This window comes from Phodopus roborovskii, unplaced genomic scaffold (assembly GCF_943737965.1).
Source record: "Phodopus roborovskii unplaced genomic scaffold, PHOROB, whole genome shotgun sequence".
Classification (NCBI taxonomy): domain Eukaryota; kingdom Metazoa; phylum Chordata; class Mammalia; order Rodentia; family Cricetidae; genus Phodopus; species Phodopus roborovskii.
This window is the reverse complement of record NW_026126541.1, coordinates 12,460,117-12,487,508: the sequence shown is the minus strand read 5'-3', so window position 1 is coordinate 12,487,508 and position 27,392 is coordinate 12,460,117. Positions and strand designations below refer to the sequence as shown.

Genomic DNA, 27,392 nt, shown 5'->3' with positions numbered 1-27,392 from the left:
ACAGGAAAACAGAGAAAACCTATCATCAAACAGCCAAAAGACACTGAACATGTAGGTGCCTACAGAAGAGAAGACGGCTCTTCAGAAACAATCACTTAAGGAAGCAGAATCTGATATATGGTAAAAAAAATATTTAATTGTAGTAAACTATTTCTATATAGAAATCTATTTCTCTCTACTATCTAGTATTCCTGAAGTCCCAAATTTTGTAAACCAATGCTGGCTTTGGAGTTGGATTTGGCTTTCCTTCTCTAAATTCAAGCATGTTGTTAAGATTAAATTCATGGTTTCTGCCTTAAATCAAGAAGCCAATTGGTGTAAGGCAGAAGAAAACAAAATCTGGGGACTCATATCTTATATGCAATTTTCTCTCTGAAATCCTAATTTCCTCACATACTTTTAATGCTTATTGTTGTCTTTCCCTAATGCATACCTTAAAACTTGAAAATTTTACTTTAATATTGATGTGTAACTTTTCCACAAGGAATAATAACGATTCCTAACAGCAGTCTTTGAACTCTCCGGAAAGAAGATGGGGCCCCACATCATCGTTTCCACTTGACTCAACCTGATGCATCGGAACTACAAACATCACCCTAAAACCGGTTTGAGACTGTTCTGCTCGAGACAACTCATGACTAGCTAGCTGTAATGGTGCACCTTTTTATTACACCCTGGCCAGAGTTTCAAATAGAACTACAGTCAAGAATTTTCTGCCACACAGTGACTAACTACATATGTCACAGCCAGTTCTGTTGAGAAATTTGGTTGCTAAAAATTTTCTTCCTATAGGATCCATTGGAGCAATCATCGTCCCATTTCAGCAGGAAGTAATCTTAATATGACTACGCCCCCTTTCCCTACCCTTGGAATTTTGGGATAATAGTCATCGTCTTTGGGTTGGTTTTAGTTATTTGGGGTTGGGTGATGCTTACACTCGGGTTTATCTTTTAGACAGGAATAGGGAATGGTTGGTAAAGGTATGGTTTAGATGGGATATAGGTAGATTAGCCTATTTTCTTGAGAATTTGAGTAAGAATGAGATAGTATTTTACAGCTTACATTGTTGTGTATTCTTATGTGGTAAGCTATGTAAAATTAAGTTTATATTTTGTTATATTGTGTTAAATATTTCCACTTACAATGTTTTATGCACATTATTTTTTACCATATTCTATGTATGTATACTTTTCTTGTATTCAAGACATTTTGTATATTGATACAATTTGGGATATTTATCTTGCTGCCCTTTATAGTTCTACCTCTTGTCTTGACACTTATACTCTACCTCTATTTTAGGGATTTACATGTATGTATATGTAAATAGTTATATTGTTTAAGTATTTGTTCCTGCTTTACTCAGGAAAGTTTTAATAAGTCTTTTTAGCTAAGTTCCCGAGTATTACAGATTATCTTCACTCACATTTCCTGTACCTATGAGATTAGTCAGATATAGATGCTTAATCTTCAATCACTTCATAGACATGCAGAACATGGCATTTAAATGTTTTAATATTAGTATTCCATTGATATGAGACACTGTTGCTCCTGACAGCACCGTACACTTTCCCGAAAATATGTTGGACACTGTTGTTGCTCCTGCTGGAGTTCAATCTCGCTTCAGCTAATGGCCTGTTGGGCATAGAATTGCCCCCACCTTGACCACTGATTTGGACATGCAGTCCTATGTGATTGCAGGAGACAAATATAGAAGACTGCTTGACCTTGCCAAGTCAGGGTAAGACAGCCATTCTACTTCCCTGCTGTTGTTGTGGTCTGTCAAGTTCTCTTGGCCTTAGCGAAATCTGGGTGTACCAACGTTGCTGTGAGACCTAGGGTGACTGTTCAGGTGGCTTGCTGTTTCTGTCCTTGCTGCACCTTTTGGAAGTTGTCCATCCACATTTCCTGTCTACTCTAGTATTGTTAAGTTCCTTCTCAGGTCTTGATGAGGTTGAAGATTAAACTATCACAACTATTATTCTCTCTTCCTAGTTAGATATATTAGGTACTAGACTTACGTTTTCCAGCTTAGGACAACTCTATTGTAAACTCCATTATGCCCTCACCCTAGGACTAGATATGTAGGTCATTTTGTTCTCGATTTTCCTTTTCTTAGAGCACACTTGTTATTCACTGTTTTGTATATAGTTTTGTATTAAGCCTAAATCTTTAGACTAAAAAGGGAATTGTAGTGAGATAGTCCTTCTGTGGCACTGACCACGCCCATTGGGGGGTGGAGCCATGGGCGGAAGTGACCTGTGGAAGGAGGTCGGAGGGAGCCAGGAAAGGCTCTCTTTCTGGCGTGACTCGGACAGGAGAGGATCGGGTTGAATTTCCTGGTGTTCATCTGTCTAGGTTGTAAGTTATTTCTCCCTGAATAAACATCTATTCGGCCTATTTGTTTATCCTGATCCTTATTTACCGCAATAAAAAAAGCAGCCAGTGCTCTTAGCCTGAGCCATCTTTCCAGTTGAACTTAAGGGTCCTTTTCAAGGCCAACTAAAAGAACAAAATACAGGCTGAGTGGTGGTGGTGGTGTATGCCTTTAATGCCAGCATTTGAGAGGCAGAGGCAGGTGGATCTACAGAATGATTCAAGGACAGCCAGGGCAATTACACAGAGAAATCCTGTCTTGAAAAAAAAAACCCAACCAACTAACCAATCAATCAACCAAACAAACAAACAAAAAGCCCAAAATACTGTGGTTTAACATTGTGTGTGTACATGCACGAGTGTTCTTGTGTGTGTATAAATGTCGTGGCAGATGCAGACATGTGGAAGTCAGAAGACGACTTGAGGGAATCAGTCCTCCTCTTCCATTACGTGGGATTTTGAAGATTGTCTTCAAGCCATCAGGCCTGGCAGCAAATGCCTTTGCCCACTGAACTATCTCACTAGCCAAAGTATTATTCTCATTAGGCAGACACAAAAGAAGAAGTTTTACAAATCATAAAGGTGATGTGTGCATGAGTATTTTAACCTCTTGATAGACATAGATTTTAACTATTGTCATATCTCCCAAATAAATACCTATTGAAACTCATCCAAATAAATAAAAGCAAAATATTTTTGCATCACATACAACGATGATGATAATGATGATGATAATAATAATATTAAAAATAATAATAGGTTTTTTTTTGAGACAGGGTTTCTCTGTATAGCTCTGTCTGTCTTGTAGCTCACTCTGTAGACCAGGCTGATCTCAAATTTGGAGATCCTTCTGACTCTGCCTCCTGAGTGCTGGGATTAAAGGCATTCACCACCACCATTCAGCTCATTTTTATTCTTTTAATTTTCAGTAAATATGTAAGATGTTTAAAGGAAAAGAAAGGTTGGCAAAGGCTATGAAAGGCAGCTCTCAGAAGGGAAGCCCAAAGTGGCTTTAAGTAGATATGAAGAAGTGTTTGAGTTCTTTAGTGGAGAAAAAGGAAACAAATGTGCTCCTGCTTCTCCCAGCCCATTGACAGAGTTAGAAAACTGGCTAATTAGACGCAGCAGTGTTTGTAAAGCCCTTCATTGAAGGTAAATAAATGCCTTCTGGGTCTTTATGAGGCAGAAGGACTGCAGACTAGCAAGGCTGAATCTGGAGCACACACCATGGACAGTGCTTGTATACCATAATCTAACAGCAAGCACTTGGCCCTGTAAATCACTGGCTTCTGCTAGGTTAGAAGGGACACCTTTGCAGTTGGAAAGCAGAGTCCACCTTCAGGCAGATTAATGTGAAAAGGTACACTCTCCAGATGTCCCACGGTCACAACCTCCCGGGTTCTCCCAGAAGACAGCTTTTGCTGCCTGTGTTGGGGAGGTGGAAGGATACATCTTATAGTAGGGGCGTGGAAAGGTAAGAAGAAGCTCAGTTTTAACCCCAGTGGTCCCTCAGCTGGATTCCTTTGTGCAGGACGCACATACATGTTCTCATATGGTGTTCCCAGGATTCTGCTATGCACAATCTGAAATTCATCAATTTTTTTTTTTTAGGGGGAATTTTTTAGGTCCATACAATGAACACCAGGCAACAACAGCCATGACTACATTACTAGTGGCATTGGTGAACTGGAGGCGACCTTTTAATTCAGCATTTGAGAAAGGAAATAGCACATGTTAGATCCCCAATTTGAAATGCCAAGCGGCCATCAGAAGCCATGGGCATGAGTGCAAAGAAGATAGACTCTGCAGCCAGGCAGTGGTGGTGCACACCTTTAGTACAGCACCCAGGAGGCAGAGGCAGGTGGATCTTTGTGAGTTCGAAGCCATCCTGGTCTACAGAGAGCTCTAGTACAGCCAGGGTTACACAGAAAAACCCTGTCTCGCAAAACAAAACAACAAACAAACAAATAAAGATAGAGACATAATGCTGAATAAAAAAAGAACATAAGATGATTTCTAGCATTCAAGAGCATACATATTAAGAAAACAAAACAAAAAACATACCGAGAAAACGTTATTGACTTAAAAAAAAAAATACATATCTGAGCACTTATTGAACAATCTTTGGGGCTGAGTTTGAGGGTTAGGGGCTAGCTCTAAGAAAGAAAGAAACCACATTTCACGAACGAGACTGATTATTCCAGCTCTTGGTATTCGCAGTGTACGCAGGTCTCCTTTCTCCTCTGTCTGCGCCTCCATTCAGCTTCTCAGAGGCACCGCCCCTAGATTTCCTTGGATCCACCCACTTCAGGATGTATTTGCAAATTTCTCTGCCGACCACTACCCAGGTACCGACTTGCGGTGCTCCGCCCCTTTCGAACGTCTGCCCAGCTTCAGCGGGAGGGGGCGTGGCGGTTGCCAGGCGACCGAAGACGCGCCGAGCGCCGGGTTTGGGCGCCGGGCTGGCGATCAGAAAAAAAACGCGTCGCCCTTTTAGACACTGGGGGCAGTGCACAGCCCCTTCTCCAGACTCCAGCCCAGTTTTCTGATCTCCGCGGCAGCCTTTGAGGCCGCCTTCAAAGAGCGTCAGGATGACGGAGGTCAGGAGTCAGCGCCCCTCTGTTGTTCCTCTGCTTCGACCTCTCCCTGTCATCTCTCTCCTGGAACCCGTCCTTTGTTACATTCACTAGCTCTGGTTCTCCTTCACCAGCACCCTCGCTATCCGCACTCTCGAGAGCTTTTCTCCCTTGGCTTTACCCCACTCCTTGCTCCCTCATGAATCCCCAGACCGTGGCCTGCTGCCTACAGTAGGAACTGCCGGCGGCGATACTGTTGAGAGGCCATTGAAAATGTCTCATCGGCGTACTCATTGTCACCCTGCTCACTAACTTGTCCGCCTGTCACACCCCGATTCCCTGATGTATGATCACCAGCTGTCATACGCGTTCATCAAGGTCCTTCAGTCCATCGCCACTGCCCTGTGTTCTCATTGACCTGGTGTTAACATCTCATAGTCCCCGTCTCTCACCGGTGTTATAGGACACTTCATCTTCAGCCTCACTGACGAGGGTTCATTTCTGCATCCTTCAGTAACTGTCTGTCCATTAGCCCTCTCATTTATAACCTCAACAGCCCTACGTCCTCGTCTATCCTGGTCTTACTTAATTTCTACATGGATCTATCGGAGCCCACTCCCACCTTAACTATTATACAATTTCTAGCGGGAATCAGCTGCATAATTTGTGAGATCCAGAGTAAAGTGAAAAACATTTTTAAAAAATTATTAAGAATTTTAAGACACGACAGTAGAGAATTTAACTCAAGTAGTGGTCTTCTAGATCCTGTGTGACTGAACCCGTGCAGCCAGCCCTCGTCCCAACATCTCCTTCCCAACGTCTCCTAGTGCCCCACCCTATTGCTTCTAACTTCTCTGTGCCCTGTATCCCCTCACCCTTCCATCTCCTCCATGCCTGGCCTTCCTTTGTAAGCTCCACTCTGAATGGTTAATGGCTTTTTATGCCTCCTTATCCCCACCATTGGACCCATTGCCACTTGCCAATCACTCTCTTCTCTTGGCACCCATGAGGCTGTGGCCACATCACTTCTCCCCCACTACCTAGCCTCTTTCATGTCTTCTTGCTTCCCACCCTCTCCTCTTGGTCTTGCTCGCTCTCATTTATTGCTTGCTTTGAGGGCTCCCTCCTCCACTCATTGTCTTGTCTTAGTTCATTGTTCTTTATTGTCCGTGAATAAGCTCTCCTCCTTACAACGGGGTGTGCCTGACGCACAGCAGACACTCTGTAGGCGAATGATGGACTGTCACAGTTCCTCTGATCTCATCCCTTCATGCTGATGTCCTTCCTAGGCCCGCACTCATGCCTGACCACAATGTAGGAGATACCAACTGCCCAATAATCTCTTGGTCAGAGCTAAGAGAGCATCAGTGCTTTGCCTTCAATAGAAGAATACTTTTTGAAGTGATGACATGAGCATACATCTTTTTTGTTCATAAAAGTTCCTTTAAAATGTTTCTTTGATATTTTCCCATTCCTGTACTAATTGCAGGCTTACAGGGAGAGCCTGGGTGCAAGCAAATCATTAGACTGCTGATCAAAAGTCGACATTAATACCACGTTCAAGGGCAGGGCGCAGAGCACTGTTGTGATGAATGGAGTTTGTGACTCAGGGTTTGCATCAATGAGACAGAGCCGCAGCAGCTCCACGTTTGCTCAATGTGGGCTTTCCTTCTTTGAGCATTTGCTGAATCGTGTTCTGTGCAATAATCTGCTTTTAGCAAGGAAACCTCTGTTGGGTTTAAAATAGCACTAAAGCTGTTAAGCCAAGTGTTACAGGCGCCACATTTAAATCTCTAAACACTGTGTTTTGCTTGAACATCATGTGTAGGGATTTAATTAACAGTACACATTTCTTTCTTTTAAACTAAGACTATATATATACAAACCTTCTTCATATTGCACAAGCTGTGCTCATCTAGAGAACAGTCAAACGAGGCTACTTAGAATCTTTAAGGTGGACCAGAATTTTACTATTATTGGGATAAAAGGTCATCTCATTTGGTTTCTTTGATGAACAGGGGGTGTTCATCAAAGCCCTTTTTGTGTAGACTATCAAAGCATGGCGTGGAAAACACAAATACAGCTTGCAAACTGTATCTGTCCTTAGACGTTTTGGGTGGGTCTTCTCGTGTGACAGAAAAGGAATCCAGACTTCCTAGTGCGTCACTCCATGCTCCTAGCCTGTCTCAGCCTTTTCTCCTTATCATGATTCTTATATGTGGGCGTCTTGGGCACTTGTGTGGCCTTGAGCTCTGCCTCAGGCGTTGCCATCTGCTGGGAGTGATCTTTTCTTCAGAGCCACCCGTGAGAAGCCTTTTCTTTCTTCTAGTGGCTTGAGTACCACTTCTTTCATGAAATGTGCTTTATTCTTGCTGCTGGGAGTAAGTCTCTTTTCATGTGTTCTCAAAGAGCACAGAATGCATTTTACGGCAGGGACTCAATATTTCTGTTACTACAGAACATACTCGACCGGCTAGTAAAACAGAAATACCCTCTGGGTGGGCCATTTATTTCTTACCTTGGTTGCCTCTAGGAGAGGGTGGTGAACGGTCACTCACGGAATGAACGGAGGCATTAGCCATTCCTTTCTCATTATTGGCACTGCTATGCTGCTCTTAATAAGCCGGTGTTCATTTGAGAGCAGCCATAGCAAAGTACCACAGACTGGGTGGCTTGAAACAGCAGGACTCTTCTGTCTTCCAGTTTTCCATGCTGGAAGTCTAAAGTCAAGATGTTGGTGAGTCATGCTCTCTTTCAGACCCTGAGTAAAATGTTTCCTGGTCTCTGGTAGTAGCCGGAGATGTTCAGCCTTCCTTGGATTGCAGCTATATCAGTCCAAGTAGTCTTTCCATTGTTTGTCTGTGTCTCTCTGTTGTCTTTGCCCAAATCTGTTAAGTATACCTATCTAATTGGAGTTAGGGTTTACCTCACTTGGGTATGACCTCATATCAACTAGGTATAATGGCATACATGTGTGCATATGTAACATATAAATGCATCAGAGGATGAAGAGGGAACTTTCCCAACATATAGTCTCAATGTTTCTACTGGCTGGTGGCTTAGGCTTTGCATATGTGAGGGGCTTTTACTCTGGGGTCCAAGTAGCCATTTCTGGACAGTAATGGAGTACCATCCTTGCTCTTATAGCAGGAAAAGGGTGAAAAGCTCGTGCTGGAGGAAACTGCATTTGAAGAAATTGAAAGAGATTTTCAGGAGGTTCTCAGTGAACTTTCAGGAGACAAAAGTCTGGAAAAGTTCAGGATTGAGTATGAGAAGCTTCACACTGTCATGAGAAAGTCTTACGACAATGAGAAACGTCTCATGGCCAAATGCAGAGAGCTGAACGCAGAGATTGTGGTGAACTCAGCCAAGGTGGCCACTGCCCTGAAGCTCTCCCAAGACGACCAGACCACCATCGCGTCTCTCAAGAAGGTCAGTGATCTAAACACAGATGTACTTGACTTCCAAACGTCACTTGTCCATTGTATTGACAGCTCTCTGGCTAGCAAGACAGGAGTTATTAGGTAAAAATTTACATAATGTAGATATCCATGAAGCCTAGGGAAGAATATTTACTTAGAAAGTACTTAACCCTGGTGAGGCTTGCTATGCTGCAAACAAATGGAGAACTTTATTTTACTGACCAGTTCCTGGAAAAGAATGGGTTGTCCAAAAAGACTTAGACATAAAATGTAACACTGGGGCTCTCAGGATGTTCTGCTGATGCAAAATGAATATATACCTGACAGTGTGTGTGTGTGTGTGTGTGTGTGTGTGTGTGTGTGTGTGTAGGTGCATGTGTGTGTTTATGTGGAGGCTAGAGGTTTACAGTTGTTTCTCAGTTGCTATTCACCTTGTTTTTAATGATAGACCTTCTCACCAGCCTGGTGCTTCAAGATTAGACTGGCTGCCCAGTTTAGCCCCATGGGTCCACCTGCCTTTGCCTCCCTGGCCCTAGGATTGAAGCTTGTGCCACCAGTAGACTCTGAGGAGGCAACTTAGGTCTTTGTGTTTTTCAGGGCAGGCATTTCACCCACTGGTACCTTGTCAAAAATGTCTTTACATTCCTCCTTTTCGTCTTGCTCCAGGAGAGACTACTGTGTGAGTTCTCTGGGGGTAATGTTCACGTTCATCCTTCCCAGTGTCCTCTTCCTTGTCATTCCATCTCCCCAAATGCTCTTGCAGAAGAGCCAGAGATTTGGGCTGAGGGCTCTGGAGGAAGTTGGCCTTTGTTCCACACTGTGTTTTCATCCTTAAGTTGCATTATCTGGAAGATAAGACGTAATTGTTCCCTGTTGATCTCAAATTCATAAGAGGTTGAAACATATTAATTCATAATTAAATCTCTAACTCTGAGAAATAATTTCTGAATGTTTTAGGTAATTCCCTTGATAGCATGCAACCGGATGTCACCCCATTCAAATTCACTTCCAAGACCAGTACAAGATAAGACTGCCCCATTTTCTTAGAAACTACTCTCCTTTAGAGTAATTTTTCTCCACTGCCTTTTGCTTCTTGATGGAAAATATAAGGAAACTATAATTCATTTTATAATTAGAGACACTTTTCATTATAAAATTTAACACTGGAGATGAAAGTTACAAGCTGATGAAAATCTAATTGGTGAAATTGGTTGGTTAAACAATTATGCAATCGCAATCCCATTTAGATATCCTTCCTTGTTTTGCCTAGGTGTGCATAGGGTTTCTCCGTCAGGATAGAGCCCGCAGACTGACATTTTGCTTTGAGCCACTAAGGGATGTGCTGTGGTTACACAAGAGGATTCTCTGTGTGCTGTAATAGCAAGCTTGGATTTATTGTCTTCCATCCATTTTATTTTTGTCAACATAAAAGCTAAATATTTGCATCTGAACTTCATAGGCTTTTATCTATACAGAGGACCCAAGTTTTGCTCGACTAACATGTTTCAAGACAGTGAAGTGGCAGGCAAACTCAAGGTCACTGCACACAAATGCTCATGCTCCTTTACTCACAGAGTGATAATTCACCTTCCTAAAGCGTGCCTATAAATATTCCACACTGCATCTCACAACAGAAAGGAAGTCATAGCTCCATTCTCGGCTATGAGCTTTACTTCCCCCCATGAGCACCAGCATTTGTTTCTAAGGAATCGGGCCAGACCGACACAGTGAAAGTCCCTCTCTCAAAGGAGCCAAGGGCCGAAGTACAGCGCTTGCCTGCTGTGCATTTGATGAAGATCTGGGCTTGGCCTTCTGAAGATGGGAATGGCTAAGATTGCTGTGCATCCAGTGCCAGCACAGAAAAGGGACCTTGTGGAATGTTCTCAAGCCATTTATGTACACACCTGGGACCTGAGGAAAACACACACACACACACTCGCACACACACTCGCGCGCGTGCGTATACATATGTGCAAACGTACATACATACATATATATAGTGTGTGTATGCATGTTTGCTATGTAAGTGCTTGTGCATATGTGTGTATATGTATATAAATGTGTGTATATGTATATAAATGTATATAAAAGTTCAGGCTGGCCTTGAACTTTCTGTGTAGCCTAGGATGGCCTCAAACTCACCATCCCCCTACTTAACTGAAATACACTTCATTTTTTGTTTTGTTTTGGTTTTGGTTTTTTGAGATAGGGTTTCTCTATATTGTTTCGGAGCCTGTCCTGGAGCTCTGTAGACCAGGCTGGCCTCGAACACACAGAAATCCTCCTGCCTCTGCTTCCCAAGTGCTGGGATTAAAGGTCTGGCTTAAAACATACTTCTGTATTTGCAAAATTGTCAAGAGTCACTTTCAATCCATTAATTTGAGGATTGCATCCATGATCATCTCTTACAGGAGAGAGCCATGTTAAGCAACTGTTAAGCATATAAGCTTTCATATAAAAATTTGAAAAATTTATCAGTTTATCAGAACTAATTCTTCTAGATAGAGCAGGCGCTAAGGCACCTTGCCGTCACACTCGCTACCCCACAAGGAAAAACACTGCTTGAACTAGGGACTGCTCACACTGCACACTTTAGTCAGTCCAAATTCCCTCACACCCGATAACACATATGAACACATTATTCTTTTTCTGTAAGTGACTACCACACTGCAGCCATAGTGCTGTTCTTCTTGCTGGTTTATCTTGCACCTGGAAGTCCCATTTGTTTTTTTCTCACTCTCTGGTCCACCAGGAAATTGAAAAGGCCTGGAAGATGGTGGACTCAGCATACGATAAGGAGCAGAAGGCCAAGGAGACGATTCTTGCCCTGAAAGAAGAAATAGTGAACCTGACCAAACTAGTTGAGCAGGGGTCTGGACTGTCAATGGACCAGGACAGCAAGTAGGTCACAGCTTTCTCAACCATGTGAGAACTTGCCTCTGCCCCGAGCTCTGCAGTCAGCAGTGGCACCCTTAGCCTGGGGTTGGACTGCACCACTTTCAAAAGATTTCTGCATTACAAAACTCCCCCTTGTGGCATTCCTAAAAACTGTTTTCTGCCTAGCCTCCCTGTCTCAGCAACTACTGACCACCTTAGCTCAGTGGGGTGGGGCCTTGTGAGATTATCCCCATCCATGTTGGCATGCCTATTGGAGTTGTCATTTTTCAGGTCTTGTTTAGGCAAACATATTGCTAATAATTTATGGGTATGATCCCTATCATAAACAGAAGACACTATCTTGAAGCAGGCATCCTAGTCCCCTGGCTCTTAAATTCTTTCTACCTGCTCTTCTGCAAGCTTCCTTGGGCCTTCAGTATAGAGTTGCATTGTAGATGTATCAGTTGGGATTGGACATCCCATGGCCAGTTTCTGCCCCCAAGTTGCTTTTGGTCATGGTCTTTCTCACACCAACACAAAAGCAAACTATGCAACCTTACCCACTTGTGCTGAGAGCTCCTGAAGGAAGAGAACGTCATAAGCCTTGCCAGAATCTATCTAGCACACTGCAGAGCACACAGAGCCTCACACAAACAGGTTCGAGCCTCCTAGGCTTAACCAAACCTAATGTTGCTCTTTCAGTTTCTTGTATTTTCTTGATCTACTGGCCCAACTTTGATGGATGTTGCATCCATCCATCGGGAATGGGAAATCCAAACACGGTCTCTGTAATGTTGGACTCATGGAGGAAGGAACAAATGATGAGCCCCGAGAGACAGTTGATTCAGACAGACATTTTAACAGGGGGCAGAGGATGAGGAGGGGGAGATGGGTGGGGCAGGTGCAGTTTGTAGTTCGTGCTCAGTTGTGGCTCTCTCTCTTCCAACCGACCTTAGAGTTGAGGCTTCATTTCTGCAGATGCGATTGGGGATAGGTTTGACGGCTCCTTATTAAACATTTATGTTATGTCAGGGTTGCTGCTAAATGAGCACTGTCAAATCCTCTGTTTTGCGGCATGGCTTGCTTGATGACTGTCAGCTGTGAGACTCTGTGGTTGGTGTCCTTAGCTTCCATGGCCTCCCTCTGGGTTTCCTGTGCTGCAGAAGTCCCATCTGACACAGAACTTCACACCCGACAAGCACTAGTTCTGCAGGAAGTATGGCGAGTCGGATGGGATGGATTTTGTAATGTGGAGCTATTTAGTTTACAATTCAAATCAATGGATATTATCACAGCCTCTCCAAAACTCAGCAGCAGGCCTCATTTTAAAGTTTGTTCTGGGGAACATTTCCTGTGGGCTGCCCCCCTCTTGGGAGAAGCTAATTTATTTGGGTGAATGGAAAGAAAATTGGCAATGCGTATTATTTGGTTATATTTGCGCTTTCGTTTAGACATTTAGTTGTCATCATAGCCCTCCAGTGGATATGTTAGATAAATAATTTCCTAAATTGACACCTCCTCAGGGCTCATTATAAGAGTTGACAACAACAATATGGTCTTATTGTAACAGATCCAAGAAACACAGGTATGGGAAGAACTCACTCCTCTGGCTATCCCTCCCTAAGCCCTACTCTCAGAGGTAATTGATGGCATGATCCGTCTTTCTGGAAGAGGAATATAGTTTAATAAAGCAAAAAGGCTCTTGTTGTGTTTATTGTCTCTGTCACTTCTTCTCAGCAAACGCCTCACAATCAGCTGCCACTCATCGCCTGAGCAGTGTGCACCGCTGGCCTCCCCGGAAGACGGGCTTGGGGGCAATAGGAGGGACCCCCGAACAAATGGCCACTAAGACAGATTCCTGTGTGCTTCCTTTTCAGCATCCGGGATTTACTGAAGTTCAAAGAAGAGGTGACGAAGGAGCGCGACCAGCTTCTGTCAGAAGTGGTGAAATTGCGCGAGAACTTAGCTCAGACCACTGAACAGCAGCTGGAAACCGAGCGCGCCAAGGAAGATGCAGAACACACCATGAATCAGGTCTGCTACCGTGTTCTGTGTTGCAGGTGGTTCTGTCCTTCCCGCCTCACTTCCCAGCTAGCTCCTCTCTGATACAACCCCTTGTGTCTAGACCAAGCATCCTCTGTTCTGCCGTGTTTTCCTGGCCCTGTTTCTTGAGTTCATTTTTGCCCAGGTTCTGAGAAATCACTTAGGGCTTTGCTAAGGTTTGGGTTCAAACAGGCTTCCCTGCACCAGACACAGAGCAAGAAATCCCTCTGCCTCCTCCTTTCTAATCCACAAGGTAAGTCAGAAGAGCAGACTCTTGTAAGAAAATGACATTTTAGAGCATGAGTTACGAAAAGGGCTTTTTTTTTTTTTTTTTTTTTTTTTTTTTTTTTAATAGACTTTGGACATCAAGGTGTAACCAGCGTCCTTGACTTTGACTTAGCAACGCCCAGGATCAAGAAACTCAATTTCTTATTTCTGGTAGCTGGCCTTTCCTAAAGCAGAGCTGTTTAGTGTGCCTGTGTTTAACATCTCTGGGGCTCCGCGTGTCTTCCTGCACAAATTCCTGCGAATTTGTTGTCTATAGCCGGGGTGGACTTCTTGGTGTCAAGATCCTGAAAATCAACACAGAACATTCCTGAAGCTTTGAACTTTCGGGGTTTAGCATGACCGTTCTGCGGAGGCACGTACTGCCGAAGCATGCTACAGACCACATCTTGCAGGGGGTGGGGCCAGCTCTTGGCTGATGGAGACCGGCCACTGCAAGCGGTCATCTCCTTTTCCCCTGTCCTTCCCCACAGTTCCAACAAGAAATCCAGCATCGTCAGAATGAAGCATCCAGGGAGTCTCGGAAGAAGGAAAAGCTGGAGAAAGAGCTCAAGCAGATCCAGTCAGACATGGACAACAGGCAGGCGGAGATCAAGGCCTTGCAGCAGTATATGCAGAAGAGCAAGGACGAGCTTCAGCGGCTGGAGCAGCAGCTCAAGGAGCAGAAGGTGCGCGCGGCCCCGCCCCCTCCCTTCTCTCTTTCTGATAGATTCTCATGTAGCTCAGGCTGGTCTCAAATTCAGGAAGAAGCTAAGAACGACCTTGAACTTCTGACCCTGCTGACTCCCAGCTCCCAGTGCTAGGATTACTGACAGGCACTACCACATCTAGCTTGTTTGATGCTGGAGACAGACCTCAGGCCTTCTTGTGTGCTAGGCAAATACTCTACCACCCGAACTACAGTCCCAAGTCCACATGTTTTTGTGATTTTCCTGCAAAGCAGGTACAATTGAGTAGCTGTGGCAGGAACATGCTACTTGTTAGTATTCAGGCATCTGTACTGGCCTGCCCTTGGGGTTCTGACAGGATACACCCTCATCTGCTGCCACTAAGAGCACCACCTGTTCCCCCCTCTCTCTCCTCCCTCTCCCCCCTCCCTCCTCTCTCTGTCTCCTCTCTCTCCCCCTCTCTCTCCCTCCCCCTCTCTCTCCTCTCTCTCCCCCCTCCCTTCTCTCTCCCTCCCTCTCCCCCCTCTCTCCCTCCTCTCTCTCCCCCCTCTCCCCCTCTCTCCCCCCTCTCTCCCCCCCTCCCCTCTCCAGAGGCTGGTCTCCCTGCTCCCCTTTCCCTCTCTGCTTGCACTTGAAAGATGTCTATTTGGTGGCATCTTTCTCTCTTGTGCCACTTTTTAAAAACTATAATACTACTTACTGCTGTAACTAGACTTTGAATGTTTTCTTTTTTAATTAAGTTTTTTTTTAATGTGCACGCCTGTTTTGCTTGCATGTATGTGTGTTGTGTGCCACACACATGCCTGATGGTCTTCTGAGGCCAAAAGAGGCTGTGAGATCACCTAGGGATGCCATTACCTACAGCTGTGAGCTGCCAAGAGGGTGCTAGGAATTCAACTTGGATCCTTTGGAAGAATAGCCAGCTCTTTGATCAGCTCTTTAATCACAGAGCTATCCTCTAGCCAACCCCGATGCTTCTTATGGGATATTTATTGACTATTTTCTTGCTCCCAGTCCTCATAGGTATTCAAAGATAGCATATTTTTTTCTTCCTTCCTTTCTTTTCCTTCCTTCCTTCCTTCCTTCCTTCCTTCCTTCCTTCCTTCCTCTCTTTCCTTTTTTCTAGTTCTGGGGATTGAAAATAAGATATTACATGTGCCAGGCAAGCACTCTGCCATTGAGCTACACCCGACCCTTCAATCTCTCTTTTTCCTTTTGAGACAGGGTCTCCCTTGGCTGCCGGTTCTGACTTTGAACTTGGTACAGACAGACAGCCTGACATCATGGCTCTCACGTGAGCATGGACCGTTCATTCTCAGTGAGTGAATGAATGTAACGTATTTATTCCTCACAGGCTGAATTTTCAAGTTGAGAAAGCCGTTCTTAATCTTTACATATTTTCAATATAGTCATGTTTCCAGTGTTTCCCCTCTCGTGGCCATTTAAGACAATACAGACATTAATGATTCTAATCTGTCTTTTCTCCTCTCCCCCCCCCCCCCATCTTAGTTCAGGCTGGCTTCAAACTTGCAATCTTTCTGACCCAACCTTCCATGTTCCAAGATTACAGATGCATACCTCCCTCTTTTCTCATTCTCATTCATTAAGGAAACAGTAGTTGAAGAGTCTTTTCCTAATTTTTTTTCTCCTATAAAGTTTTTTTTTCTAAAGGCTTGTCAAGCCACATACACTTTTCTACTTAAAAAGTAGATATTAGAATGCAGTTCTTTGTCATTTGTGTCTTATTAATTTTATATAAAGCCAGGATTCAAATGGACAATACACAGTGTGCAGTCTCCAGGAGGGGAAGAAAAATCTGTGAAGCTTCTTTGAACATGAACTTGGTAAAAAAAAAAAAAAAAAAAAAAAAAAAAAAGGCTTTGAAACCCGGGTAAAACAAGGGTTTTTGTATAATAGCCCAGGATCCATATAAAACAAGATGTCATCGTTAGCATAGCTGGTTCCATTTTGTTTGGTCCCTATTGATAGGGAACTGGGTGCCTCTTTCTGTCCTTTGTTTTCACATACAAGGAAGCTATATTTAAAGAAAGTGCCTAGTTGACCTTTCTTCCTTTAGCTCATTTGTTATTCTTCCTTTCCTCAGTGTTCCCAGAGTAGAAATAACTTCTTCAGATAGAATCCTTTGTTGTTCTAAAACCATGTCTGCTCAGAACAGGCAATAGTGTCTCCCCCCCCCCCCCAGCTCTACTTAGGTTGGATTAGAGGGGAATTGTCTCTGGATTGGTGTTGGGGACCCGTTCTGCTGAGGGTGGAGGGTGCTGGAGGCATGTTAATGAAGGATTTGCTTCTGAAGATGCAGCTTCATAGCCCCAGAGCTGACATAACCCATTTGAATCTCTAGCTCATTTGCAATGATTATAGAAATTGTTGCGTATGCACAGCCTGCCAAACGGCAAACAGGCATTAAAATATTTATCCACCACCTGTGAACAAGACTTCCCAAAAACTCACAGAAAAAAAAAAAAAAAAAAAAAAAAAAGTCATGCTCACTGTGTTACTCATCAGAAGGGACCGTTTCCCTCAGCCATTTAACATTCTTTACATAGGAGTGCATTAGTGCTTTCACTGGGGATAAAGAACATTTTCTGCAAGGCGAAAAGGATAGTGGTTGGTGCAGTCCCAGGAGGCTGTGGGGCCTCCCGTGTGCACACTCAGACACAGTCGTCAGATTAACAGGTGCTAACCAGCCCCCTGCACTCCCACCTTTCAGATACTGAACGAGAGAGCGACGAAGGAGCTGGAGCAGTTCCAGATGCGGAATTCGAAACTCCAGCAGGAGAACGAGCAGCACAATTTGACTTGCGAGCAGCTGTCCCAGGAAAACCAGCAGAAGGCCCTGGAGCTCAAAGTAAACACCGCATGCAATGATGCAATGTCTGGTCCCTAGCACTTCCGTCCTCAGTACCTGTGAATACAGGTTTGCCCCTGGAGCCCTTGTATTAGCTCCACTAAGAGCCTCGGGTACAGAGAGGCAGGTGCAAGCCTGCACTGATGGCTTCAGGCCCAGAGGCAGGGAGTCTGATGACTTTCCCCGGCTCTCACTTATAAAATTGATCAGATGCTTATGCAAATGCTTTCTCAAGCAAGCTCAGATGTTCATCTCTGTAATTAGCCCTGCAAGTAACCAGTCGCCCAGAGGTAGGATCCATTCACTACGTGCACAATAGAGAACTCCATTAGATTTCACTGCTTGTGTGGAGAGCCTGGGCGTAGACTGGCTCTGCTGGGTATTCTAAAACTGTGGTGGAATCGTGTTTTTTTAGTACTATCTAATGCATATTTCAGAGAGTTTTCCTGTTCTCCTTTCCCTCATGAAAGAGCACTTGCATGAACTATGGATCCTCATTTGACACTAAAGTCTGTATCATGTGCCTTTGTGATTAAGGAAAACCCATGTCCCAATTTTTGTTATATTTGGATGCTGGCTGTAAAATAAATGGCCTACCAAGAATAATGTATTGACGTGTGTAGTGAACCGGAACATTTTTTGACTTACAGTCTCTTGAGAATCTGAAGAGGGGACACACACACACACACACACACACACACACACACACACACACACACCACCCCATATCCACAGCCCCCACCCCCACTGTCCCACCACACCCCACATACAACCACACCCCCCCCACACACACACCTCACTCCCCTACTCTCCACCATGGATCTTGTTTTGAATGCATACAGCAGAGAGGAGACTCTCCTCCGGACTTTTCTGAGGGTTAGCCGTGGAGTCTGCATTAATGGCTGCACAATTAGGATACCACATGACTGAAAAAGGCTTTAAGTCAGCCAACCTGAACCTTCTAGGGTCTAAGGCTAAGAACACTTAGAAAAGTCTATAGTGAGTTGACTGGAGCTTGTTCTTTCTGACAGTGTAGCAAGTTGGAGCTGGCAAGAGATGACCACTTAAGTCAGAGTGATAGATACATTAGCCTCTGAGGTGGAATTATGGTAAAAAGAAACAATGATTCCACCAAGTCTGTTCTTCAATAACATGAATGAGAATCTGGGAAGATGGATGACTTTGTTATGTCCTTGAAGTAATGGGATTTGGTTTTTAGCAATAATCCAGAGAGAAGGTATACTAATTTTCTCTCTCCCTTCTCGAGTTAAGATGGTTGCAGAGGAATTCCGAACTGCCTTTATAATTACTTTTCTAGTTATTTAAAATGTCAAATTAAAAAAAAAACCCTAAACTTAAAAATGCTTATATTTTGTCTGCATGTATATCTGCATACCTTATGCATGCCTGGTACCTATAGAGACCGGGAGAGGGCATTGGAACCCTTGGGACTGGAGCTACCATTTAGGTACTGGGAATCCTTTGGAAGATTAGCAAATGCTCTTAACCACAGACATTTCTCTAGCTCTTGATAGCAACATTTCTTTAAAAAGGTGAATTTAATTTTAAATAAAAATGTCCACAAGACCAGGGAATTCCTTTGCTGCAATTCTTTTCTGACATCTCTTGCCACTGTGTAGATTTGCTTATTCATGCTACCCTGCACACCTGTCTGCACACTAACACACTTTGAGGAAGGGAGCATTTCCCCTGGCACATGTAACTGGGCTACTATGACCCTATGGGTCCAAAAGAATGTTCAAATATTTTGTAGTGACTCAATAACCTTCCCAGAGAGGTCACTTTGTAAGTGAAAACTGCCCATCAAATACAGCATTTGTACGCAGAGCTCATATATTTGTATGCATATAACTCAGCATTCTTGCTTGACTTTATAATGAGGCGGTGACTTAAAACATCAGATTTTATCAGCCTTTTCATTATTTTTTTAGTCTATGCCCCATGCACTTTATTCATAGAACAGAGGCCTTCAGTTTCTCTCAAAACTGAGCAATTGTGTGTGCTTAGATTCGGTTGCTTGGAAAGTCTCTGACTGACTTAGAAGGTGCAGCTTCTGTAGGTTTCCTGCAGTCCAGTCACTGGCTCAGTATGTGCTCGGCATCCCGGCTAACTCTGTCTCACCAATACAGGCCAAAGAGGAGGAAGTCCATCAGATGCGCCTTGACATTGGGAAGCTAAACAAAATCAGAGAGCAGATCCATAAGAAGCTGCACCTGATCGAAGACCAGAAGGCTGAAGTGGAACAGCACAAGGAGACCCTGAAGAATCAGATCCTGGGACTAGAGAGAGGTAAGCCTCTGTACTCTTACTCTGGAGTATTTGACTTCGCAGTGGTTAGCGTCAACTCACAAGCCAGGACTCTGTGTGCCATCAGACTAAACCAAGCAGGGGTGGCATGGCTGGAGGCGCCACCGTTTCCAATACTTTAAACTCCCTTTGCTGAACGGATTCTTCCACAGGTCCTGTTGGCCCCAATGTGAAACTACCCTAAAACAGCGTTCCGTATTTGCCATTGAAATAAATAACATCTAAACTCCGAGGTCTGTCCATAAGATAAGGAACATATTGAAGTGAATGCCTATGATTAATACAACTTGGGGTTGTCTTCCGGAAGTACCCAGCACAGAGTAAGGGATTACTAAATGTCAGGTGTTATTTTCCCAACAACAATATAATTAAAACTGTGGGGTGCTGGTGTGGTGTGGCTCTAGACCTGGAGAAAGATCCTCTGGTATGGACTCTGACTGTGGCACAGGAACACGTGTGGCTTCTTCTTGTCTTTGCCGGCTACTGTGTGCCATAAATCGCTGAAAGACTTGCACAAAAGTACACATTCCCTCTCTGTAACTTAGGGAAAATCTAGATCTCTAGATATTGCTATTACACATGCTTGTCGAGTAGGTCTTTAGGAAGTGCAGACTCTTTTCCTTCTAAGGCAGTGGGAGGGGATTCTTCACTGAGGTGTAGTTGCAGATGAGTTGGGCAACTTCTCCGTGTATGTGTTGTGTAAATTGGTATAGACCCTGTGCAAACACTGGGCACGTGCAGCGCTTTGCCTTCAGGATGCTCATGATAGTGAGAGTTTACAACCTAAAGTATTCCGTGGCGGAATGGAGGAATTTTTAGGACACATAACTGGCCAAATGAGACTGAAAGAGCCCTATGTTTTCATTACAATACTTCTGCTTGCCATAATTGTCAGCTTTGAGATAATTCTCTCTCTCTGACTATATATATATATATATATATATATATATATACTTGAATGTCTGTGTGTCATGTGGGTGTCTGGTACCCTCAAAGGCCAGAAGAGAGTATTGGATCCCCTGGACTGGAATTAGAGATGGTTGTGAGCATCCATGTGGGTCCTGGGAATTGAACCTGGCTCCTCCAGAAAAAGCAATAAGTAATCTTAGCCTCCAAGCCATCTCTGTCATCTCCCACAGATATTTCATATTCATTGAGCATTGAATCAAATTCTTTCCCTGTTGAGTCACATTTATGAAGGCCAATATGTCCATTTCTTTGGTTATTTTGTCTCTCTCTTTCCCTCTGTCTTAAAGATTTATTTATTTATTTATTTATTTATTTATTTATTTATTTATGTATACAGTGTTTACCTGCATTCCTGCCTGCACACCAGAAGAGGGCATCATATTTCATTGTAGATGGTTGGTTGTGAGCTGCAAGGTGGTTGCTGTGAATTGAACTCAGGTCCTCTGGAAGAGCAGTCAGGGCTCTTAACCTGTGAGCCATCTCTCCAGCCTTTCTTTGGTTATTTCATATTTACTGCTGATAACATCTTTTCTTAGGGACTTGTTTGTTATAACGACTTGCTACATTGCCCAGGCTAGTCTTGAACTTCTGGCCTGTAGCAGCTTTCCAACTCTCAGCCTCCCAAACAGCTACAGGTGTGTACCATGGGGACCTGTTTCCTTTGATGCACCTAATCAAAGAGCAGTGTTAGCCACAATGGTTAGGAACATTGGCCTTCTCTGTTAGGATTTCCTACGGTAATATCCAAGAAATAACCTGAAAAATCTACCAGAATTAATAAGAGATTTCAATAAGGTGGTGGATTATAAACTATATGTAGCTACCAATAGCACTTTGTACAGAATTCTAGCTAGTTTTCTAGAATCCCCACAGTACTGACTAAAGTAATAAAATAGCGGCGAACAAAGTTACCAACTTGTCTATAAGACCTGTATATAAAACAGCTACAGAATTCCACCAGGGTGCATAAGGGGAGACTTGAAAAATGGAGGGATGTAACAAGTTCTAGGTAGTTACATTTCATTTTTCTACCTATAGATGTAATGGAAAAAGATCTAAAAAGCACAACAACCTTTGGCAGCATCAGGTTCAGGCTTTTAATCTCATCCTTCTTGACTCTTGCTTGTATGGCTGGCTTTTAATCTCTCTCAGCTTCCTTTTCCATCTCTTTAGTGGGACCAGAAGATCCACATCCTTGAGCTAACACGGTCACCTGTCACTCAACTCAGAGCAGTTACACAGCTACAGCTGAACACATAAAACCAAACGTGTTTTGTTTTTTTTCAGTCGTCAGTCGTGTTGGCTTTTTCATGCCCTCCCTTGGATGGACTCTTCATTCACTATTATTTTCCTACCTGTCAATTTAGAGGTGGAGTCTTCAAAAAAGCAGGCAGAGCTCGATAAGAAGGCAATGGATGAGCTCCTGAGAGAGAGGGACATACTAAATAAGGTGAGTTCCTCACAGCAACACTGTGGAGTGAATGCCTTTCTTGTACCCTGTAGTATCTGCACACAACAAGTTGTGTGGGGAAAGGAAACCCCGGAGCAAACAAGAATGGATTAGAATGAATAATACTGCCTAATTTCCCTCGGAACAGCTGCTTATGTCCCATCCCCACCATTGTGAGGCCTGGAATTGAAGCTACCTTATCACTGTTGAGCACAAAGGGACTCCGGAGAATTAGCATACAAGCCAGCAGGGATTTCAGGGTGTTTTGTGGATTCTGTTCTTACTGCTGCTGTGTTACTTGGCATTCTAAGTAGTTGATCAAATTTCCTTAATTTAATATGTATAATCTACAATCTGGCTAATCCAAAAATTACAGGTGTGAGTGCTAATTAAAACGTGCCTTTGAGGTGTTAGGCAAGAAAATGACTGCTTGGTGATTTAAGTCTAGCCTTTCTTCCATCTGTCTTTCCAGGATTCTACAAACTTACACCTAGCGAGATACCCTATTTATTGGCTTTAGTCCCTCACTTTCTCTTTCCTTGTGGTGCAGGGATGGAGCCCAGGGTCTCACACACCCCAGCTGTAGGGTTTGGTTTTTGTTCATGAGTCTAAAGCTTTTGCTTCCCTTTAAGAGCAGATCTCTCTTCTTCTGTTACCCTCCTTCCAGAGGGTCTCTTCCTGTGACAGACTTCAAGGATTTCTTTCTGGGAGGGAGAAGTCACAGGCCAGATATGGAGAGGCCAGGCTACTTTGAGACAGCAGGATAGATTCAACTCACCAAGGTTTTCAGAAAACAAAAGCAACACAAACAAACAAACAAACAAACAAGTCTTAATGGAACAGCCTGCATTTTCACTTGAAACAGACTAGAGACTATCCAGGAAATGGCAGATTAGATATTTCCATGGGAAACACTCAGGAAGAAAATTATTCTAGTTTCTCACCCCATAAATCTACAAACTATTCTTTATTCTACAAACTTACATCCAATTAAATATTCTATTGGATTTAGTCACCCCTACCCTTTCTCTCTCTTTGTGGTGCGAAGGATCTCACACACAGGGCAAATGGTCTACCATTGAGCTATGTCTCCAGCCCTGGATTTAGTTTTTAAATTTATTTTTTATCATCACCATCATTTTGTAAGACCCTCAGAATGAGGAGTCTTCCAGGTTCGGTCAATACCCCAAGAACTCAATGTCCAGTCCAGTTGCTGCAAAACGCAAGAGGCTTTAATGAACAGGAAACGTTTGCACAAACGGGCTCCTCCAGCACGCAGGCTAGAGAGAAGCCCCCTCCCTTGGGCCCAGGTGTTTTTAAAGGCAAACCCACAAGCTTAGGGAGGGGGTGGGACCCTCTGTCCATTGAGTACGTGACCCTTGGAGGCCAGTTGGTCTCGCTATTAGGGTCAGCAGACCTTAGGGCTTCAGGGTGTGCTAATTAATCTTGTTGACTCACAGGAAAGGAGGGGCAGTGTGAATTCTTCTTATCTCAGGGCCTTGTGAGAGGAAGCTAGCAAATTCCAAGGAATAGATACTGGTTTTTAGGTTAGTCCATCATTAACATTACTTTTTAGGTCTTTCACAAACAAATGAAGCCACTTTTACCACCCCGCTCACCAGGGGCTTACCAGATCCTTGGGGCTGGTGAGGTGGGCTCTTTCGGGAAGCATGGTCGGGGTGCAGAGCTATTTGCTACTTCTTCCTGAGGAGGTTGGGCAGCCAGCCCCAAGTATTCCTGATGTCACCAATGCCCTGGCAGTTAAAAATGATAGGGGGTGAGGAGACAGCACACCAGATAAGGGTGTTTGCCGTCAAGTCTGATGGCCTGTGTTCCATCCCTGGCATTCTCATGGTGAACGGAGAAAACTGACTTCTTGGTGTCCCCTGACCTCAGTATGTGTGCCACACAAAATAAATGAATGTAAAAAATGTAGATATCTGGGTCCCAGGCTCACTGTACCAGATACACTAGCCTTTGGACATGGCATTCACATTTTAAAAAATGTAAAATGTAGTTTTTTCTTAATTAGCATGTATTAATAATACTTATAATGGTCTTAGTATCATATTTTCCAAGTATTTCGATCATATTTATAAATTACTACACTGCCAGTGCAATCCCCTCTTCTCCCTTCTACTCCCACATCTGTTGTCTTTGGTGGCTCAGGAAATTCTACTAGGGTTGCTTACAGGACCACGAGGAGGGGTTGTTTACAGAAGTCTGGGGATTTATCAGGGGCTACATCATTGGAGAACAGTTTTTTTTTTTTATTTTAATTGTGGTAAAATATACTTAACAAAATTTATCACTAGGACCATTTCATGTATTCATAATGTATCACCTCAACCACCAGACCATCATTATCTGATTCTAGAACAGAACAGTTGGAACAGTTGGAAACTGCACCCATTCTGCAATTACTACTCATTACCACCCCCTCCCACTCTTAGAAATTTGAAATGTGCTTTTTGTCTCTGTGGATCTGATGATGCTGGCTCCCTGTAGACAGGGAATCACGTACCGTGTGACTTTTGTATCTGGTCTCTTTCATTTAGGATGTTGTTTTCCAGTTCTGTCAATATTACAACACGCATCTGAACTTTATTCCCATTTATGGCTGAGTAATGTTTCACTACCATGTGTTTTTGGTGTCCACCACTTACTTAGTAGACATTGTGTTTTCATTTTTAGACTTTTGTGAATGTGGATACTATACAACTTTTGATTTTTTAAGAAAAGTTTCGTTTGACTATTAACTTGGAATCACTACAAGTTTTATTTGAGATATAGAAGGATGTTTTGTGCATCTGTTCATTGTTTTATGATCAAATCAGGGTGCTTAAGGTACTTATCACTTTAATGTTGACATTAATCTCTTCTGTAGCAAGAATATTCATAGTATTCTTTATGTGCTTCCTTTTCGTTTAGTATTGATAGAAGAATAGATTCATTGGTCATTTGTTATTTGTAGGCATTTGCAGTTTTCTATCAACTGTCAATCTATCATCACCTATAATCTCTCTATCTATTATCTATCTATCAATCAATCTATCAGCTATCTATCATCAATCAATCATCTATCTATTTTCTGTCTGTATATCTATATATCAGTCATCTATCAATCACCTATCAATCAATCATCTATCAGTTATCTGTCAATCAATCAATCAATCATCTATCTATCTATCTATCAATTATCTATCACTTATCTATATATCAACCATCTATCAATTATCTATCTATCATCATCTTTGTTATAAGGGGGTTTTATTTTTCCAGTGCTCTGGATAATGCTGGGTTAGCACTCTACCATTTAGTCACATCAATAGCCCTGCGTTTTTCTTTTGAGACAGGGTCTTGTGTGGCTTGTGCTGGCCTCCTGAAACTCACTATGCAGTAGAGACCAGCTTTGAACTCATGATATTCTTGTCTCTTCCTACTATCTAGGATATTGGGATTACAGGCCTGTGACCCAGTACTGGGCTCATCTCTGCTTACTTTACAGGCTGGTTTGTTTAACTTTGTAGTCAAAATCCAGTGTAGGAGATTAAGTCTGGTTGTTCAGGCTTCACGATAAAAAGGCCAGAGCTGGAATGAAGGTGGATTCCAGTCCTGTCTCTGCCACTTTCCTGTGGTGTGAACTCAAAGGCAGGCAGATACCCTCATCCTTTGACCTCACTGCTAAACAGAGTCCATTCTTCACTGTTGTAGTTTGTTAGTGCATTTAAACACGCCTTGTGCAAAATTCACATAACAAACTCTTCGAAACCTATAGAGTCTATGATCATTTTGATGCACACCAAACCCAAGGCATCTAATTATTTTAGAGATGGGCTCTGGGATAAACTGAACCTCAAGTTGTCAGACACTGTGAGTAAGGCATGTACTTTGTTGCCATCACCTTTTAGAATATGCTTAAGGCGGTCAGTGCGACCCAGAAGCAGGTGGACCTGGTGAAGCTCCATGAGCAAGCCAAGAGGAACCTGGAGGAGGAGATCCAGAACTACAAGGATGAGGCCCAGAAGCAGAGGAAGATCATCTTTCAGCTGGAAAAGGAGCGTGATCGGTACATCAACGAGGCCAGTGACCTCACCCAGAAGGTAAGCCACTCCACGGACTGTGCTGGCATGGTTTGCTCAAATGCTTGCCTATGGTTTGCCTGCAGATGTAGGACTTGCCCTTGGTCCTGGACCTTACTTCTGCTCGCTTTGTCTCCCCTCATTTCTGCCCTTTGTCCCCTTGTCTGGTGGCTTCTTCGTCTTCCCTGTTGCCCTGCTATGCAGCAGCCATCATTTGCCAGCATCATGTTTCTGGCACCATCATTTCTCAACTCTCTATTCTCAACCTGTCCTGATGCGCTTATCTCTGCAGAACACGGAGGCGAGCATGTTAGGAGAAAGACACCGTATTAACCAATCTCAAGTGAGGTCATGAGTACCCCCCCCTCCAATGAGCATTTTTATTTTAAAGTGGGGGTGAACCTACAACTCCACCATTGAGAGGAATCCACACTTTGGGTAGCTGGGTTCTAGGTCTCTCTTTCTTGTAAACCACTTCGAGGGAGAAGGACATAGCGACAGGGGCTTTTCAGATATTTGGACTTTTTATCCAGTTGTCTTAGCACATTGCTGGTATCAGATGAGGCCAGGTAAACAGTGGCTAGCTGCAGGGCACACACTCGGTCGTAAATGGCCTAGAGCAGAGATTCTTAACTTATTTGCCCTCAAGATCCCTCTCTGTCCAATATTTTTTTCCTTGACCCCAGATACATAGGAATATAAATAAATGTGTAAATCAAACATCAACTGATAATAAATCATAAGCATATTTCCAAACAGTTCTTTGGTATACATGCAGTGTTACCATTTCTTAAAGGTGAAAGCCAATTTACATGCTAATGAGGTGGGTTGTGCATGCTTATTTTTAACATAAAGAATGAAATCTTGGCTGAATATTTAATATTGTAGAACATAAAGAACCCTTAATGTTTTTCAGAGTTGATTGCTACTTTGATTTTTCATAACTGTCAAAGCTTGGAATGCCACTTTACACAAGTATGTCATACAAAAATGGCAGAAATATGTGTAAGGTCGTTTTAGAAATCGCTGGAAAACTCTGTCCTAAATCCTAAGACAAGGTTCATGTAATGATTATTATTCTTTTTTAATGAAATTCAGGTCAGCAACTCAAAAGAGCAATTAAAAAAAAACATTTTTATCAATACAATTAACAGATATAGCAATTAAAAAAAAAACCAAACATTTTTATCAATACAATTAACAGATATATTGATACTTCCATGTTGAGGAGTGATGGTGGGAAAATACTGAAAGCCTTTGTTTTCCTTAATTAAAGAGTAGAAGAGCTTGAGTGCAGGGCAAAAGCACTGCCATCCATGGTGCACAACACTGCCAGATCTGAGCTGAGGGCTCCAAGCGCTGTTCTCTGGTGCTGTGTGCTGAGCAAGGTGTGCGAGCATGCTCAGAGCCAAGGCTGCAGCGAAGCTGCAAGATGTGCCACAGGCGACGC

The 27,392-nt window shown here is 43.2% G+C and overlaps 1 protein-coding gene across 1 annotated transcript in view; it reads left to right on the top strand.

Annotated features, from left to right (window-relative positions):
• The first annotated feature begins 4,808 nt into the window (after positions 1 to 4,808).
• Positions 4,809 to 27,392, top strand: part of Cfap58 (cilia and flagella associated protein 58) — a 96,277-nt gene continuing 73,693 nt past the window's right edge. Inside the window, exons 1-9 of the mRNA XM_051199709.1 lie at positions 4,809 to 4,973; positions 8,100 to 8,381; positions 11,124 to 11,272; positions 13,126 to 13,282; positions 14,050 to 14,244; positions 16,976 to 17,113; positions 19,264 to 19,423; positions 21,778 to 21,860; positions 25,772 to 25,963. Of these exons, the coding sequence (XP_051055666.1) occupies positions 4,965 to 4,973; positions 8,100 to 8,381; positions 11,124 to 11,272; positions 13,126 to 13,282; positions 14,050 to 14,244; positions 16,976 to 17,113; positions 19,264 to 19,423; positions 21,778 to 21,860; positions 25,772 to 25,963 (1,365 nt within the window). The 5' untranslated portion in view covers positions 4,809 to 4,964. The remainder of the gene's footprint in view (positions 4,974 to 8,099; positions 8,382 to 11,123; positions 11,273 to 13,125; positions 13,283 to 14,049; positions 14,245 to 16,975; positions 17,114 to 19,263; positions 19,424 to 21,777; positions 21,861 to 25,771; positions 25,964 to 27,392) is intronic.